The sequence below is a fragment of the Procambarus clarkii genome, chromosome 51 (assembly GCF_040958095.1).
Source record: "Procambarus clarkii isolate CNS0578487 chromosome 51, FALCON_Pclarkii_2.0, whole genome shotgun sequence".
Lineage (NCBI taxonomy): Eukaryota > Metazoa > Arthropoda > Malacostraca > Decapoda > Cambaridae > Procambarus > Procambarus clarkii.
In genome coordinates, this window is record NC_091200.1 from 15,214,350 (window position 1) to 15,229,953 (window position 15,604).

Genomic DNA, 15,604 nt, shown 5'->3' on the forward strand with positions numbered 1-15,604 from the left:
TTCAGCCTACTTAAAAAAAAATTAATGAATTATCATCACTTATTTGTTCACAGCAAACACTGCAAACCATTGACAGCCTTATTTGTTCCAGGCCAATTTCCTCCATGTTTTTTTGCTATTACCAATAAAATGTGACAGCAATGATTCAGATCCAAAAAAGGGAAAATGTTTGAAGGTCTTTAAAAAGCACCAAATCACTGCAAATTGGCAAACTTTACAATGCCAAACAACCACAAATGTGTTTGTATATGTGGTGAAATAAAATAAATTTCCATTATGGTTCATATTTTTCACCAAATATGGCATTTACTATATATTTACAAAAGGTGGCCCTTAAAGAGTCTTGTACATAGACAAATGCATGACTACCATGTGGCCTACTTATAACCTACACTGATAAATTCCTTTCTTCACTGGTCCATGTTGAAGTGGGTTTGAACATCTCAGCGGAGTCTTTAATTTCCTTGTCATCAGAAGGTACAGCCTCTGACTTGTCAACCGCATCACCGGTGTCAATTGGTGCTTCTACAGCAGAAACATATTGATATTAGTTATATATTAACATTAAAATTAATAGTACAGTATACCACTAATGGATAAACAACTTGTATATACATGTCAAATACTGAGAATGTTTTTAATTCTCTTTTCTTAATATATATATAACCTTTACAATAAACATTCAATTACCTGAGATATTTTTTTTTTAAGTCTCGGCATTAATCCCTAAACTGCGCAAAACGTCATATGAAGAGTGACATTAGAGCTCAATTTTTTAAATTTTCTGAAACTCTTTCAAATGTTTTGTGCATAATCTACTAGGCAAATGCTCCAACTTTGTCTAAATGATACCAGCATAACTTGAAAAACTAAGAAAATAAAAAATAATTATAAAACTGAATACAGTATTGAAGACTTTAGATTTTGAAACCAGCTGCAAAAAATATAAAATACTGTATCACCATTTGTTCATTTGGTGTTATTATGCTCTCAGAATAGCATATGATCTTTATTTTCATATATTTAGAATATAGGTTTTCAGTATAGTTTACTCTATTAAAAATTTGTCAATATGGCATTTGAAATATACACAAATTTAAACAACAAAAATTTATAGCTCCAAGTAAATATTCTATAGGGATTGTAGAACAGCCAGCCATGCACACTATATGTAAAAATGATGAGAATCGGACAGAAACTAGATTTTTGGATACTGAAGTAAGTTGAAATTCTACTTATAGATATAATTGAAGTTGAAGTTATCGACAATGAATAAGGCAGTTCTAATTCATGAATTTACTTGTATGTTTTAACAAACATTATTTGGCATTCACACTCGAATATGTGAAAGTTGTAGATCAATATGTGTTGAAATGAAGTCAAGAAGAAAAAAATAAATAAAATATACAGATAATTAAAATAATTATAATGATTTAGGGGGATATATTTAGGGTATACTTTATATAAGTAAAAAAGCCCTAATCTGGTCCCTAATCATCAAAACAACCTAAAGAAACAAGGAAAATAGAGTTTGAAATCTGTGGAAAAATCGGCCCAAAAAAATTCAAAGTCCCAAGTTCTGACTCAGAGTTGACTGATTTATTTGTTGACCAATTTAATTCTGTCTTCACATAGTTAGGGACGGGTATGCACTCTCCAGGATGTAAAGGTTACAATAAATTTAAATAATAAACAAAGGAGAAAAAATAATAATAAAAAAAAAAAAATTCCCATAAAAAAATATTTTTTGGACATTGTTGAAAGTAACTGATAATAACATTGGGCAGTGTATTTATATAATATATAACAAAATAGCATTTAAATAGCAAAATAGACAGAATGGAAGCATAGCACCTATGGGATGAAATAACTACAGTATTTGTGTCATGAGTGACTTCAATTTTAGTAGAATAAACTGGCTTAACAGAACGGGAAATAAAGCAGAAGATTTTCTAGAATTAATTGATGGTCGCTTCCTTAAGCAACACATTAAGGAACCAATGGGGAAAATAATATTTTAGACAGCGTTAACTAACAAGGAGACACAAATTAGTGACATAGAAATAGGGAGTGAGCTAGAGAACAGTGATCATAAAGAAATCAGATTTAGCATACAATGGAATAATTTGTAGGAGAAAATTCTGTTAAAAGTGCCAGATTTCCAAAAAACTGATGTTAATGGCCCAAGAAATTTTTGGGGTGAAATAGATTGGAGAATCCTGGGGATGGAGGGGGGTGGGCCGGTCATGGAGCGAGACGTAAAAAAAGGGATAAAAAAAAAAAAAAAAAAAAAAAGATTTTGATGTGGATTCAATATATAACTTATTTAAAAATATTTTAAGCAAAGCACAGGAATGTAGTTTACCATACAAATTGAATAGATTGAATAATTGAATAATAATGACCCAAAATGGATAACAAAGAATCTGAAGAATCTTATAGGTAGAAAGAGAGCTTGGTACAAAAGGATTAAGAATGGGAAAGTCAGTTTAGAACAAGAATTCGTCCAACTGGTTAGAAATGTTAAAAAAAAAAAAAGAGATGAGGGAAAAAAGAAACTATGATTCGCATAGCAGGGCAAGCAAAGACCCAAAAAGGGTTTCTTAGTTACATCGAACAAAGATTAGGGAAAGGATTGATCCATTAAAAACTGAGACAGGTCAGATAACTGATAATGACCAAGAGATGAGTAGTATTATTAATAAATACAGGTATTTTATATCTGTATTTACTAGAGGAACTTAACATTATACTTTCAGCCGGACAAGTCTACGTTGGTATGAAAACCCTAGCTGACCCCAAGGGCGGGCAATTACCGAGCAGCAAAAGATCCCTATGGAGGTAGTCCCCGAACGACTTGTGGAAGATAACCCCAAGTCGCAAGGGCAGTACTGTATTTACAGGGCACCTAGGGAAGATGGCCCTAGGCACATGCAGCCCCCAGTACTCCGTGAATTACTCCTGGCTCGCACACCGCCATACAACAGAACAACACCGCAAAGGCACAGCACTGCACAGAGACAGGAGCCAGAGTCGATTAACTGCCACTCAACACATTAGCCTCAGAACTGGGGTTGGATGGCCGGCACGGTGGTCTGGGGCTCCCCCTTCCCCCTCCAAGGGAGGGGAGGGGAGAAGTTGTGTAGACAGCGGCACAGCGGTGGTTGTGATGTCATGCTTGTTTGCTTGTTTTGGGATTGGGAGTTCTGCTTGATAATTTGGCTTTCGGTAACAATTTTGAACCAGATGGAGTTTGTTTTGGTACGCCTACCTTCTGGGTGTCTAACTCAGTCGATGGCAGACATGGAATGCTTCCAACCACATGGAAGTTTCTATAGGCCACTACTCCTCGTATCTCTCTGAGGGGGCCAGGTTCTGGCTCATCGTCCCCGGTAGGCAAGAACTCCAATCGAATTGACTGATACCACGGTCTAATACATACATATCAGCCCAGTAAGCTCCGGGGAGCCGGAGAGGCTCTCCTCAGAATAAGTGTTAACTTTTAAGTCAACATAATAAGGCTTTCTAAAGACATCACAGGAACCTTACAAAAGAGAAATAATCACAAAACATTGGATATTTTAATGTGATTACTTAAGTCACCAAATGATGCTTGAGAGTTTGCCACATTATAAAATATCACTGGTAATTAATATTCTAAAATATCGCTGGTAAATAAATGAAGTGAATATTTACCTCCATTTTTGGCCTTCCCATCATCTGCTGAGGAGTCACTCGCTGGAGAAAGTGGACTGTAGGTGCTAATTCTTTGACTGTAGTCCACTTCTGAAAACATGTGGCAATTAATACAAAGGAAGCTGACTGTTACAAGGGTCTTGAAAATATCTAAAACTCATTCATGTTTAGAAAATTAGTTCAATGGGTTACAGAAATACTGAGTGTTCAATCAGTTTCTGTGATTAGAAAGAATGTGCATCAAACGGCAGAAAATATATGGTGGGTCTTACTACTTATACACTCTGATAAGTAGGCAAAGATTTATAAAAAGCCTAAGCACTTATACACCCTCATTTTCACACATACATTCTCTCACACTCGCTTTCCAATTTTAGAATCACTTTTAAGTACTGTACATGAATGGTGAAATATTAAAAACACTGTTTATGACCTTTGTGAGACCAAAGTTGGAATAGGAAGCAGTTGTATGTGCCTATATCTCACGAAGTACTGTACATCAATAAACTGGAAAAGGTGCAGACATGCAACCAAATGGCGCCCGGAACTGAGAAACAAGAGCTACGAGGAGAGACTACAGGTGTTAAATATACCAAAGCTAGAAGATAGGAGGAAGAGAGATATGATCACTATGTACAAAATAGTAAATAGAATAACAAAAATTGTCAAAAAAAGAATTTTTGAAAACTACAACTTCAAGAATAAGAGATCATAGCAGGTAGCCTGTGTATGTATAGGTATGTATCACGGTCACCCTCCAACCCTCGAGGTCAAACTACTGACCCTTCCCAGGATGCCACTCCACAACAGTTGACTAACTCCTGGGACCTATTTACTGCTAGGTGAACAGACACACTAGGTTAAAGGAAACATACCCAACCAATTCAGTCCTGCTTGGGATTCAAACCCAAGATTCCCAATTGTGAATTGAGACTGAACCCAACTGTACTTCTAATTCACTATTATTGCCTATTTTATTTTTCACTATTTTATTGCCTAATTCACTATTATAAGGCTCTAAGCATTAAACTGTACATTCTATTTTTAGTCATACTATTTTAATTCTCTTTTCACATGAAGTTAGCTTACCATAATCTCTACTTGACGTTCTGTTGCCATCATCTTCTGGAGTAAGAAGAGCAAACCCACTGACAATGACAGGGTCCTGCTCAACCAACTGCGTACTATCACCGCTAGCTAGATTGTGTGTCTTGGTACGTTTGTGTTGAGGAGAACCAGAAGAGCTGTTGCTCGAGGAGGTAGAACTGGAGGTAGATATTCTGCGACGTTTTCCTTGCGCTGGCGCTTCAACTTTCTTATGTAAAACATCTGGAGTTTTAATTAACTCTTCTTCAATTTTTACACACTCTTGCTCTTTAATATCCTCAGCAACATTTTTCACAATGGCTCCAAGTTTTTTCATGCATGATAGAAACATGTTTATGTCTACGGTGTCATCATAATCGCCTTTATATATCACCATATGCAAATCATCATCATCAAACCACTCGCTGTATTCCATGTCCATTTCATCTGGAACTCTCTTTGCACTTTGAAGGTAATCTGTAAGCCTTGTATCCAGTTTCCATTCATCAAACCCTTCAAAATCATTTACAACTGTGTTTTTATTGTTATTGTTCCTAAACGCTTTCATAGATTTCTTCATCGACTCATCACTATCCATGGCAGATTTTTTACGTCGTTTAACAGAAAAGCCAACTTTCTTATCTTTACGAGGACTTGAGGGAGAAATTTTAGGTTCATCGCTATCATCATCTTCATAACTGAAGAGCACAATATTCCCATCATCATTCACCAGCATCAGGGAATCATTGTTAAGTGTTGCGCCAGTTAAATCATCATTCTTCTCACTCTCTCCAAACTTTCTTTTCTTAGTTTTTTCTTTCTTATTCTCAAGTGCTTTTTCCTTTTTTGAATGTTTAATTTCTTTGGCATTTTTTAACTTTTCGTCTGGAGATTTATCTTTCACAAAGCTTTTATTCTTGGCAACTTTGGCATCCTGTCTTGAAACATCTTTTTGTTCCTTCAAGTATTTTTCTTCCTTTTCAAGTTTACCGACTTTTTCCACTTTAGGAGATTTACCATTTTTATTATCTCGCTTATGTTTACTATTTTTGTCTTCTTTAATGTGTTTATTTTCTTTGGCCTCCAAGCCACGCTTATTATGTTTGTTATCCTTCAGGTCCTTGTCATGTTTGGCATCTTTCTCTTCCTTGTCACGCTTGCTATCTTTTCCTTTATCACGCTTGCTGTCTCTCTCATCCTTGTCATGCTTACCATCCTTTTCTTCTTTAATACACTTGCCATCTTTGTCCTCTTTATCATGCTTGCTATCTTTCTCTTTATCTCGCTTGCTTTCTTTCTCTTTATCACGCTTGCCTTCTTTTTCTTTATCACGCTTGCTTTCTCTCTCTTCCTTGTCTTGCTTGCTATCCTTCTCTTCTTTAATAGACTTTCTATCCTTTTCTTCCTTATCACGCTTGCTGTCTTTCTCCTTCTCACGCTTGCTTTCTTTCTCTTTATCGCGCTTGCTGTCTCTCTCTTCCTTTTCTTGCTTGTTGTCCTTTTCTTCCCTAATGCACTTGGTATCTTTCTCTTCCTTATCATGCTTGTTATCTTTCTCTCTATCATGCTTGCTTTCTTTATCTTTATCATGCTTGCTATCTCTCTCTTCCTTGTCCTGCTTACCATCTTTCTCTTCTTTAATACACTTACTATCTTTCTCTTCCTTATCATGCTTGCTCTCTCTCTCTTCCTTGCTATCCTTCTCTTCTTTAACATCTTTGACAGACTTGCTATCTTTTTCCCCATTGCTGGGCTTGCTATCTTTCTCCTTTTCATGTTTGCTCTCTCCATTGTCTTGTATACTATCCTTCTCTTCCTTCTCAAGCTTATCTTTCTCCTCTTTATCAAGCTTACTAATTCTGTCTTCCCTTTCCCGTTTACCATCCTTGTCTTGCTTGTCACGCTTGCTGTCTTTTTCCTCCTTCACGTGTTTACCCTCTGACCCTTCCTTCTCTCTCTTGCTTTCCCGTTCTTCTTTTCTCTTTCTATCCTCTTTGCTGCTGCTTTTGTGTTTCTCAGAGTGACTCTTCTCTCCCTCATGTTTCCTACTCTTAGATGAATGCTTGCTTGAATGCCCTCCGTGCTTTTTCTCTGTTTTCCCATCGGATTTACTGTCTGATTTATTACCAGATTTACTGTCAAGTTTAGAGTTGTTAGTTTTACTTTCCGACTTGCTACTCGATTTGTTTTCTAATTTTTCATTTTTATTGCCATCCGATTTGTTGTCTAATTTACTGGTAGACTTACTTTCAGATTTGTTGCTTGGTTTAATTTCAGACTTTTCGTTACTATTTTCCGATTTACTACTGGATTTATTCACAGTTTTTTCAGGTTTGATCTCTAATTTGCAACTAGACTTGTCATCAGGTTTCTCACCTGGACTCTCTAATTTGATATCAGATTCTACCTCCATTTTCTCACTTGTATTGTCTTCAGATTTGCCGTCTAACACATCATTAGGTTTACCCTCCGTGTTCTCATTTTCACCAGAAGCCTTGTCTTCCTTGCTCTCCAACTGATCAATAGGCTTGTTCTCACCTTTCTCAATTATGCTATCACGCCTGCTTTTTCCTTCTGCTGATTTATCGCCTGACTGGTGGCCTGAACGGTCTCTGTCTCTGTCACCTGAACTCTTGCTTGAGCCTGAACTTTCTTTATTGGAACTTGAGGACGACTGATGATGGCTACGTGAGCGGTCTCTGTCCCCATCATGATCTTTGTCCCTTCGGTGGTGCTTCTTATCTTTGTCACGATGAGAATGGTGGTCATCTCTTGATTTTGAGTGCTTCCTTTCTTTATCTTTACTATGTTTTGAATCTTTATCCTTGTCTCTTTCCCTATCTCGTTCACGACTGTGTGAGTCTCGTTTACTTTTGTGATCACTTTTTGATCTGCTAGATTTGTGTAAAGTATCAGAATAGTGTTTTTCTTCACTGCGCACACGCTCTTCTTGTCTCCCTTTATCATTATCACTTAAATCAGAACTAGATGATGATATCTCGCCTTCAGACTTTTCAGACTTAACCTTCTCTTCTACTTCAGATTTCTCTGAGATTATGCTGACTTTTGAAACAGAGCCTTTACTCTCCTGTGAGTCATCATCTGGACTTACCAAGCTTGCACCAGACACAACAGTCTGATCATCCTTGTCAACCCCACTACTGGATTGTGATGGCGTTTGAGTTGTTGAAGCTGCAAGACTTTGTGGCTGGGAATCCAAAAATTTGGTCTCTGAGGTTTCAAACTCTTTAACTGGTTCAGAATCCATTGGAGATTGAGATGCTTCATCAACAGGCTTTTCATCAACAAGAGGAGTTGATGTTGTGGATCTCACATCCTGAAGCATCTTAGGGCTATCATCTAACTTCTCATCATTATCTAGTGACTTCCTACTGCCTGGAGAGCCTTTTCCTGAAAGTGTTGAAAATGTAAGGCCAGATGAATTTGATGATATGCTATCCAGTGACTGATCATCAAACAGGGCCAGGGGAGGCTTAGCACACGGCACCGTTTTGTTTTCGTCCACATCCTCTGTTATACGGAGCCTCTCCACATGTGCAACAACAGAGTCTTGAGCATTTTCAGAATCATCATAAGGTACAAAACTCTCAAAACCATCCTGGGCATCTTCATCTTCAAGCTGAAATAAAGAAAATTATATAAATATTCTGTACTATGTATATGCTTCTACTGTTTCATATTGACTTATGACTAGTTAAAAAAAATCTCTGGATAGGAGGCCTGATCGAGGACCAGGCCGCGAAGACAATGAGCCGTGAAATCATTGCAAAGTCGCAAGGTAGACTCTGATAAATGCATCCACTAGTGTATTTAGGCAAATTCTTAATCAAATTATTTTTTACTGTACTCACATGTTTAAAATCCAAACTGATGCTAAAATCCCTGAGTATACAAGTACAAACATATTTTCAATAGGACTCAGCCTTTCAAAAATATGCTTGTACTTCCATACACTGAAACCATAGCACAAATTTCCTGCATACTTCCCTTCTGCCTCTGAAGATGTTGAGAGCCTCAACAAAACATTGTATTCCACTCATGCTTACCATTTGCCCATCATGATATTATTCACATCAATATACAGTAGTCACAAATAATGTTAGGTCACTTTGTGTTATACCATTTCCCTCTTGCTCTCACACCCTGATGGTCCTAAAAATATTTCTCTAATTCAAAAAGGACAAAAACACAAAGAAAAATGTAACCTTTAAGAGATCCTCGTCGGGACTTGGAGTGGATCTGTGATCACTCTCTGGGGTCTCCCGAGCTAGGATGTCATCCTCTTCTGATGAGATGACATCAGTTTCCATGGGCAGAAGGCTAGGCTTGATCTCTGCAGAACTACTGAAATGTAATTGAACGCATTCTTCTTGTTCTTCTCTGTTGCAACCTGAAATTAAGATAGGTACATTAAGAGATTTTAATTACTACAAAGGCTAAATACTGTAAATATAAAATGGTACGGTGGAAGTTTTTAGTTCGTTGTATGCATTAAGACAGTATGTTTAGAATATTGATATTGTTCATATTGGCTATTAATTTCCTTCCTGCCCTTAAAATAAATACTATTTACAACAAGGAAAAAATTTAAAATTTGTTTCTAAAATCATACTACAGTAGCAGAAACAATAATATGTTAAGCAAAACAATATTGAATCATTCTAAAAATACGAACACTAAAGCATCAATTGTACAAATTAATGAAAACTAATATGCTGAAAAAATTATGCTTCAAGTTTGTGAGAAGGATACAAACATTGCCAATTTTAAGAGGGCAAATGTATGCACAGTACATGTGAATCCCATCACCATATGAAGGTGGTGATTATTTTTTTTTTTTTTAAGTTCAGTCTGATATTTGCTGTGTGAAGCCTAGAGGTATGGTAAACTTGACATATTCATCTTTAATTGTTCAATGGGGTAACTATGTTCCCCATTCCTACCTTCCAGTCTGCACATTAGCACCCAATTAGGATTAAAATTTTTGTTGTTTTCAAATGTGTACGTAACCCTTAAATTTGTTATTTTACTCCATGAACAGAAGACAAGCTAACTACAGAATGTGATGTTGGAATAGCCTGGTCATAGGTACTTCCTTTAACTTCATTCAGATACAAGATTCATCTGTTGCTCTGTTGTTGGATCTATTATTGTAGGTCAAAAGTAGATGCTTTGGCAGGCAGAATCTGTGCTTCTTGCTATTGCATCACCCAATGCCCTGGTCCTCCAACAGAACTAGTGGACAGTTAGGAAAAGGAAGACAAGCCACAATGCCTTGCATCATTTTTCTCAGACTTACCTTCTTACAAACATTCTTTCCACCACCTTTTACATTACTTGTTCTCTTATGGGGCAAAACCAAGGATAAACCAAGTGGAAGAGCATTACCAGCTAGCCATGTTGGTAACTGTAGTGGAGTGCCCTATTTTTGGTGTGAAGCAATTGTGCAAAATTCTCTCACAAATCCCCTAGTTGGACATCCTAAAGCACACATTCCTGTATGGTCCCCAAACCTCTGGGAAGCTATACTCACCACTTTGAACAAGTCTAATACCTTTCAACTTTCAAGCAGTCGTACATCGCCCACCTATAATGCGAGCCAAGAATGTGGATACTCACATATTACATATTTCATATGCCTGTGGCTGAAAGCACCCAACTAGCAAACAAAACAACCATTCGGAATCACAGTCTGGTACACCAACATGAATCTTGCTTGCCGAGTTCCTTAACTATTCCCTGTTGAAAAGAATAAATAGTGTATACCTCCACTAATCAACCAAACAAGGAATGAGGATGGCTGACATTAGATACCAAAAATCTAATACATCCTTAGTGATCCCGCGAGATCTTAAATGCATCCTTTTAATGTGATTCATTATACATAGATAATATGTATAATGCATCACATTATACATAGACTGAGAGCTCCAACCTCAACTAGTAGAGAGCAAATGATGATACCTAGTCGTCAAACTCAACACAACCTCGAATCCTTGCAGGCAGCCTAAGTGATGAAAAGTGCCAGCCTCTAACTACGGCATGAGCCATTGGCGGCCAACTGGTAAATGTTCCATCAAGGAGAGCTCTGTGCAGACACTTGGTAAATTGTGTATGAACAAGGGACACTCAAAAGGCCAACAATAAACTTTAACAATGTTTGTGTACTGACCTGGGCAATGCCTAATGTCACACTTGGCTTAAGAATGGGTCCCATTCTACTAACCTGCTTCCAGTGCTGTCAGGAAGAGTGCAAGTATGGTCACTTAGGTAGGGCCTACCTTGAAGCAGAGCTACCATGTGTCATGAGTCAGGGCCAGCTGGCAGTGTGTACTGATTACTAGTCAAGCCAGCTGGGCTCCTTTTGAAAATGTACTTTCCTCTAGGCTTGAGAACAGACATCTCTGAACATCTTTTTCTGGCCAAGTGGCTTACTCTGCAATGATTCCTAGCCCCTTTTGTACAGTCTTGTAGGGTGCTATATGATTTAGTTGTACATACACATACTTTTGCAGAATCAGTACTGTCTCCCCTCCCCTTCCCAACTGTGACATGGTCCAGATAAAAACCTAAATATCACAATTTATCTGGATATCACAAAAATAATACTGCTAAAAATTACAAAATAAAGCTACTACTGTATATCCAAATCATTAAAACTTGCAAATCAAAGTAATGCCAACAGAACATAAGGATAATAATATGTAATGCTTTCAAACAAATTATTAACTGACAAAATAAAAATAAGTGTTTACCTTGTCTCTCTCTCTTTGGTTTGTCAATTTGTAGAAACGTATAGACAGTGTCCTCAACATAAGGAAGAATCAGCGGCTTGATTTTGGGATTAACGACTTGAGTAATGATTGCATCAATGCCCGTGTCCAGGATACCCAAGCTGGAACAAAACCAGTTTTGTTAAGTTATAAAATACAAAATAAACAAAATATTTAACAGTACTGTACTACTATATATAACAAAGAAATTTTGTAAACTAAGAAATTGCAATTCTGATTATGTCTTTGATTATCAAATTATGTATATTAAATGAATATCTTACTTGTTGACATGTTTGCGTACACCATCTCGCAGCTGGTTTTTATTAATATCATTTTTCCATGTCCTCTTCTCCAGGAATTTATTAACATGACCTTCCACCCGCTGCCGGAGGTTCTGGAAAGCTGGCTGAAACACACATTATGTACCATAGTAATTATAGATCAGACAGAATGTATAGATACACATCAAAGAATGAACAAATTTTAATTCCACATAAAGTAATATACACTTTTGTGCATATTGCCTGACTTGTATCTAGGGAGTAATTGACTAGCTAAGCTGCTATTACAGTACAGTACTGTACTTAGATTACTAAAGCTCTTACAGTTGAGGCTTCATCTTCAATAGTCAACTCTCAACCTTGCCATTCTATATCTACATCATTGTCAGCACTCAATGTTTCATTTACCCTGCATCTACTTTCTGTAACAACTTGCTAACATGCCTATCACAATCTAGCGGATCAGGCACCTTCTCAAAAAAGTTCAGTTCTTTATTATATGTCAATTGTGTTGCTAGCAGTATCTTTTATACACTATGAACAATTTTGGACTACATCTTTCAGGACATCTTCCAGATTTTCCAAAAATTCTTGATTTTACAAAATATGCATTGCAATTTTTTCATCCGTTGGTGAAGGGTTTCTTGCTAAAATTTACATGAATACATATTATTGCATGCTTATACAGTACTGTATACTCAAATAATATATCAACCAAGATTTTTCTGGTGTAAAATAAACAGTATAAAATGTTAGAAAAACTTTTTGTAGACCATGCCTTTTTCTTGTAAATTGCCTGATTCAACTTATCAACATTTGAGCCAGTAAGCATTTTCTATACCTCCTGGTAACGTCTGTTCTCTAACACCTTAATTTTCATTTCTTATATTTCAGAAACAGTTTGCTCCAGCACCACATATTTCTCAGACTGCCTCTTCATTCCCCAGCCATCGTCACATACCTCCTATCAGTTTAACCAGACTGACTACTCTTCCTGGTAGACATTTCTTCTACTCACAAGCAGTTAACCCTCAACATGCAGTCATCATCATTTGTTAATCACCTAGGCCACTGCAGTCATCATTATTTGTTAATTTTCACCATTATTGCCTGGTTTTTATATCAATGTACATATGGTTATAATTCATCTATATGGATGAAATGGAGTTAACCAAGACTCAAGAAAAAATTATGCTACTTTTTTGTAATTACTTACTATATGATGAACTTATTCCATTTAATTTAATTTAATTTAGGGAGCCGGTCGGCCTAGCGGACAGCACGCTGGACTTGTGATCCTGTGGTCGTGGGTTTGATCTCAGGCGCCGGCGAGAAACAATGGACAGAGTTTCTTTCACCCTATGCCCCTGTTACCTAGCAGTAAAATAGGTACCTGGGTGTTAGTCAGCTGTCACGGGCTGCTTCCTGGGGGTGGAGGCCTGGTCGAGGACCGGGCCGCGGGGACATAGAAAGCCCTGAAATCATCTCAAGATAACCTCACCAGTCATAAAGTCAGGAAATATATATGTACCCAGGAATTAGGTAACTGCTGCAAGTTAAGTAACGGAACAGGTCAATAATTTGCCCAGAGGGACCTTAATAAGCCCAACAGGCTTCCTGTCCCCAATGTATGCAGTACTAAGCATCTTCTGACTTCTCTTTTTTTATTGTATGTGCCACTAAACTTGTCAGGTTTATGCCTGTGTTTTGGTCCATAATTGTGAAGGGTTCAACAAATTTCTTTTTGACCCTTAGACAGCGGCTATGGAGAAATGGTCATACCATCCTATGCAAAAACAAAATACAAAAATTCCAACAAATAATTTTTCATTATAAAATTATTAGTTTTTATGCAGAATGTAAGAAAAACATGAAAATAAGTGAATATTTATTGTTTCACTGGGTGGAGGCGCTCTACAAGGCTGCATCTGGCACTTGTCAACTTCTGATGCTCAACTATGCTGACACTTCCTGTTTTATCCACCAATGTTTCATTGACTTTTATCAATTTTTTTTTTATTTACATCCATTGAGAGCTTTTATATCCATATTTGCATTATACAGTACATGTAAAACCCAGACAATAATTGTTCAAATCATCATATGATGATGACCACATTTCCCTAGTAACATTCACTATGATAACCCAATTGTACCGTGAAACAGTTGCTGGATTTTTTCATGGGGTCACAGAAAACTCAATTACATCCACATAGGCCTATTATATTCATTTGCATCATACATGTAAAATCCAGATAATAATTTTATTATTCTTCATATGATGATAACTGCATTACCCTATGAATCAACGACTGACGATAATCACTGTCTCAGAGTTAAAGAGACACTGTAATACAAAGACAGGTTTGTTTCAATAGTCACACCAGTTTGAGACTTGTCAACTAGATTACAACAGAGATCCAATCTGGCAGTCAACCCACATTCAGGAACTAAGCATACATTAACCTACTCTTCTGAACAGGACTTTTTTTTGCATACTGAATTTTTGTTTTGATTAAAAGCTAATGTGCCCTAATAGGTAAGGTTTGGATACATTTATTAGGTTAAAAAATAAACCTTTTAGTCTAATAATATTCTAGCAATGCACATTTCCTTTCAACTCACAAAAAATAAAAATGTATACAAATACCATGCCTGTAAACAAGGTAAGGGAGTTACCATGAGAAAGCATTAGGCCAGTATGACTATCTTTGTCACTATACCATATAACATTAGATAGGTTAGGTTAATTTGACTGGGTTAGGTTGGGATGGATTAGGTAGGTTTTAAAATTAGTTAGCGACACATTTTGTGTGCTAAAGTGGCCTGTATACTGTGGAAAAAGGGGCGTTTTATCTTGGAACTATCATACCAGCTACACGTTACCACCTGCCACAAAAAGTTAAAGCCTTGCCTCTTCCCTCCACCACTATTCAACCATGCCCTTTACCCCAATATAGGATACTTGCAAATACCTGAAAATACGTGACAAAACAGTACCAAATCCAACGGTTACACCAAAAAACTATATATTTATTTTTTTACATATGGACGATGTGTCCAAGCGTCGTGGCCATTACAGCTGCAACCAACCTACCTTGGTATCAACGTCCGCCAGACACTCTTTACGGAACTGATCAAATATTCCTTTGGACTTCAAGTGGCCGACAATTGCCTCTACCAGCCTGGGGTCTCCAGGAGGCAGCTGTGTCACGGGAATCTCCATAATTGCTGGCTCACACTGGCATCCACTCCACTCTCCCTCCTGGGGATGCCGAAACAAAACACAAACAATCTCCTCCTGCTGGTACAAAATATTATTACGCTCCTTGCATTTCCCATGCTTAATATTCTTGTATATAAATATAGACATTGTACAGTTATAATCGACTAATTTATTTAAGCACATCTTAAAATTATAATGTGTAACTTTTCTGTACATTAACAGAGCACAATAATGTTAAACCCCAATTATCTCTGTAATCAAATTATGAACAATAACATTAATAGTTACAAAATAATAATAATAATACAAATAATAATAATAATAATAATAATAATAATAATAATAATAATAATAATAATAATAATACAAATAATAATAATAATAATAATAATAATGAGAAAATCCCTAAGAGCCGTGAGAGGGCTCGAACCTATACGGTGGGTGTTCCCATACATACGCCCTAAGTCCACTAGCCTACGACATGGTAAAAGGATTGTAACCTTTATTTCCCTATTGAA

General features: G+C 36.8%; 1 protein-coding gene across 2 annotated transcripts; it reads right to left on the minus strand.

Moving 5' to 3' along the window:
- Positions 1–274: 274 nt before the first annotated feature.
- LOC123774473 (uncharacterized protein DDB_G0283697) lies at positions 275–15,159 on the minus strand. 2 transcript variants are annotated; one of them, XM_069304038.1, is made up of 7 exons: positions 14,958–15,159; positions 11,861–11,985; positions 11,559–11,698; positions 9,009–9,193; positions 4,786–8,422; positions 3,697–3,783; positions 275–525 (listed from the first exon to the last, which is right to left on the minus strand). In XM_069304038.1, exons 1-7 carry the CDS (start codon positions 15,084–15,086, stop codon positions 389–391), a joined length of 4,440 nt encoding a protein of 1,479 aa, XP_069160139.1. In that variant the 5' UTR covers positions 15,087–15,159; the 3' UTR covers positions 275–388. The 2 variants fall into 2 exon arrangements, with proteins under 2 accessions (XP_069160139.1, XP_069160137.1); XM_069304036.1 differs by having other exon boundaries at positions 3,697–3,786.
- Positions 15,160–15,604: the final 445 nt, after the last annotated feature.

Coding starts and splice junctions, on each gene's coding strand:
- LOC123774473 (XM_069304036.1), bottom strand. CDS start 15,086: ATGGAGATTCCCGTGACACAGCTGCCTCCTGGAGACCCCAGGCTGGTA. Junction 8,423..9,008: donor CCGACGAGGATCTCTTAAAG/GTTACATTTTTC, acceptor TCTTTATTTCAG/CTTGAAGATGAAGATGCCCA. Junction 3,787..4,785: donor AACGTCAAGTAGAGATTATG/GTAAGCTAACTT, acceptor ACATGTTTTCAG/AAGTGGACTACAGTCAAAGA.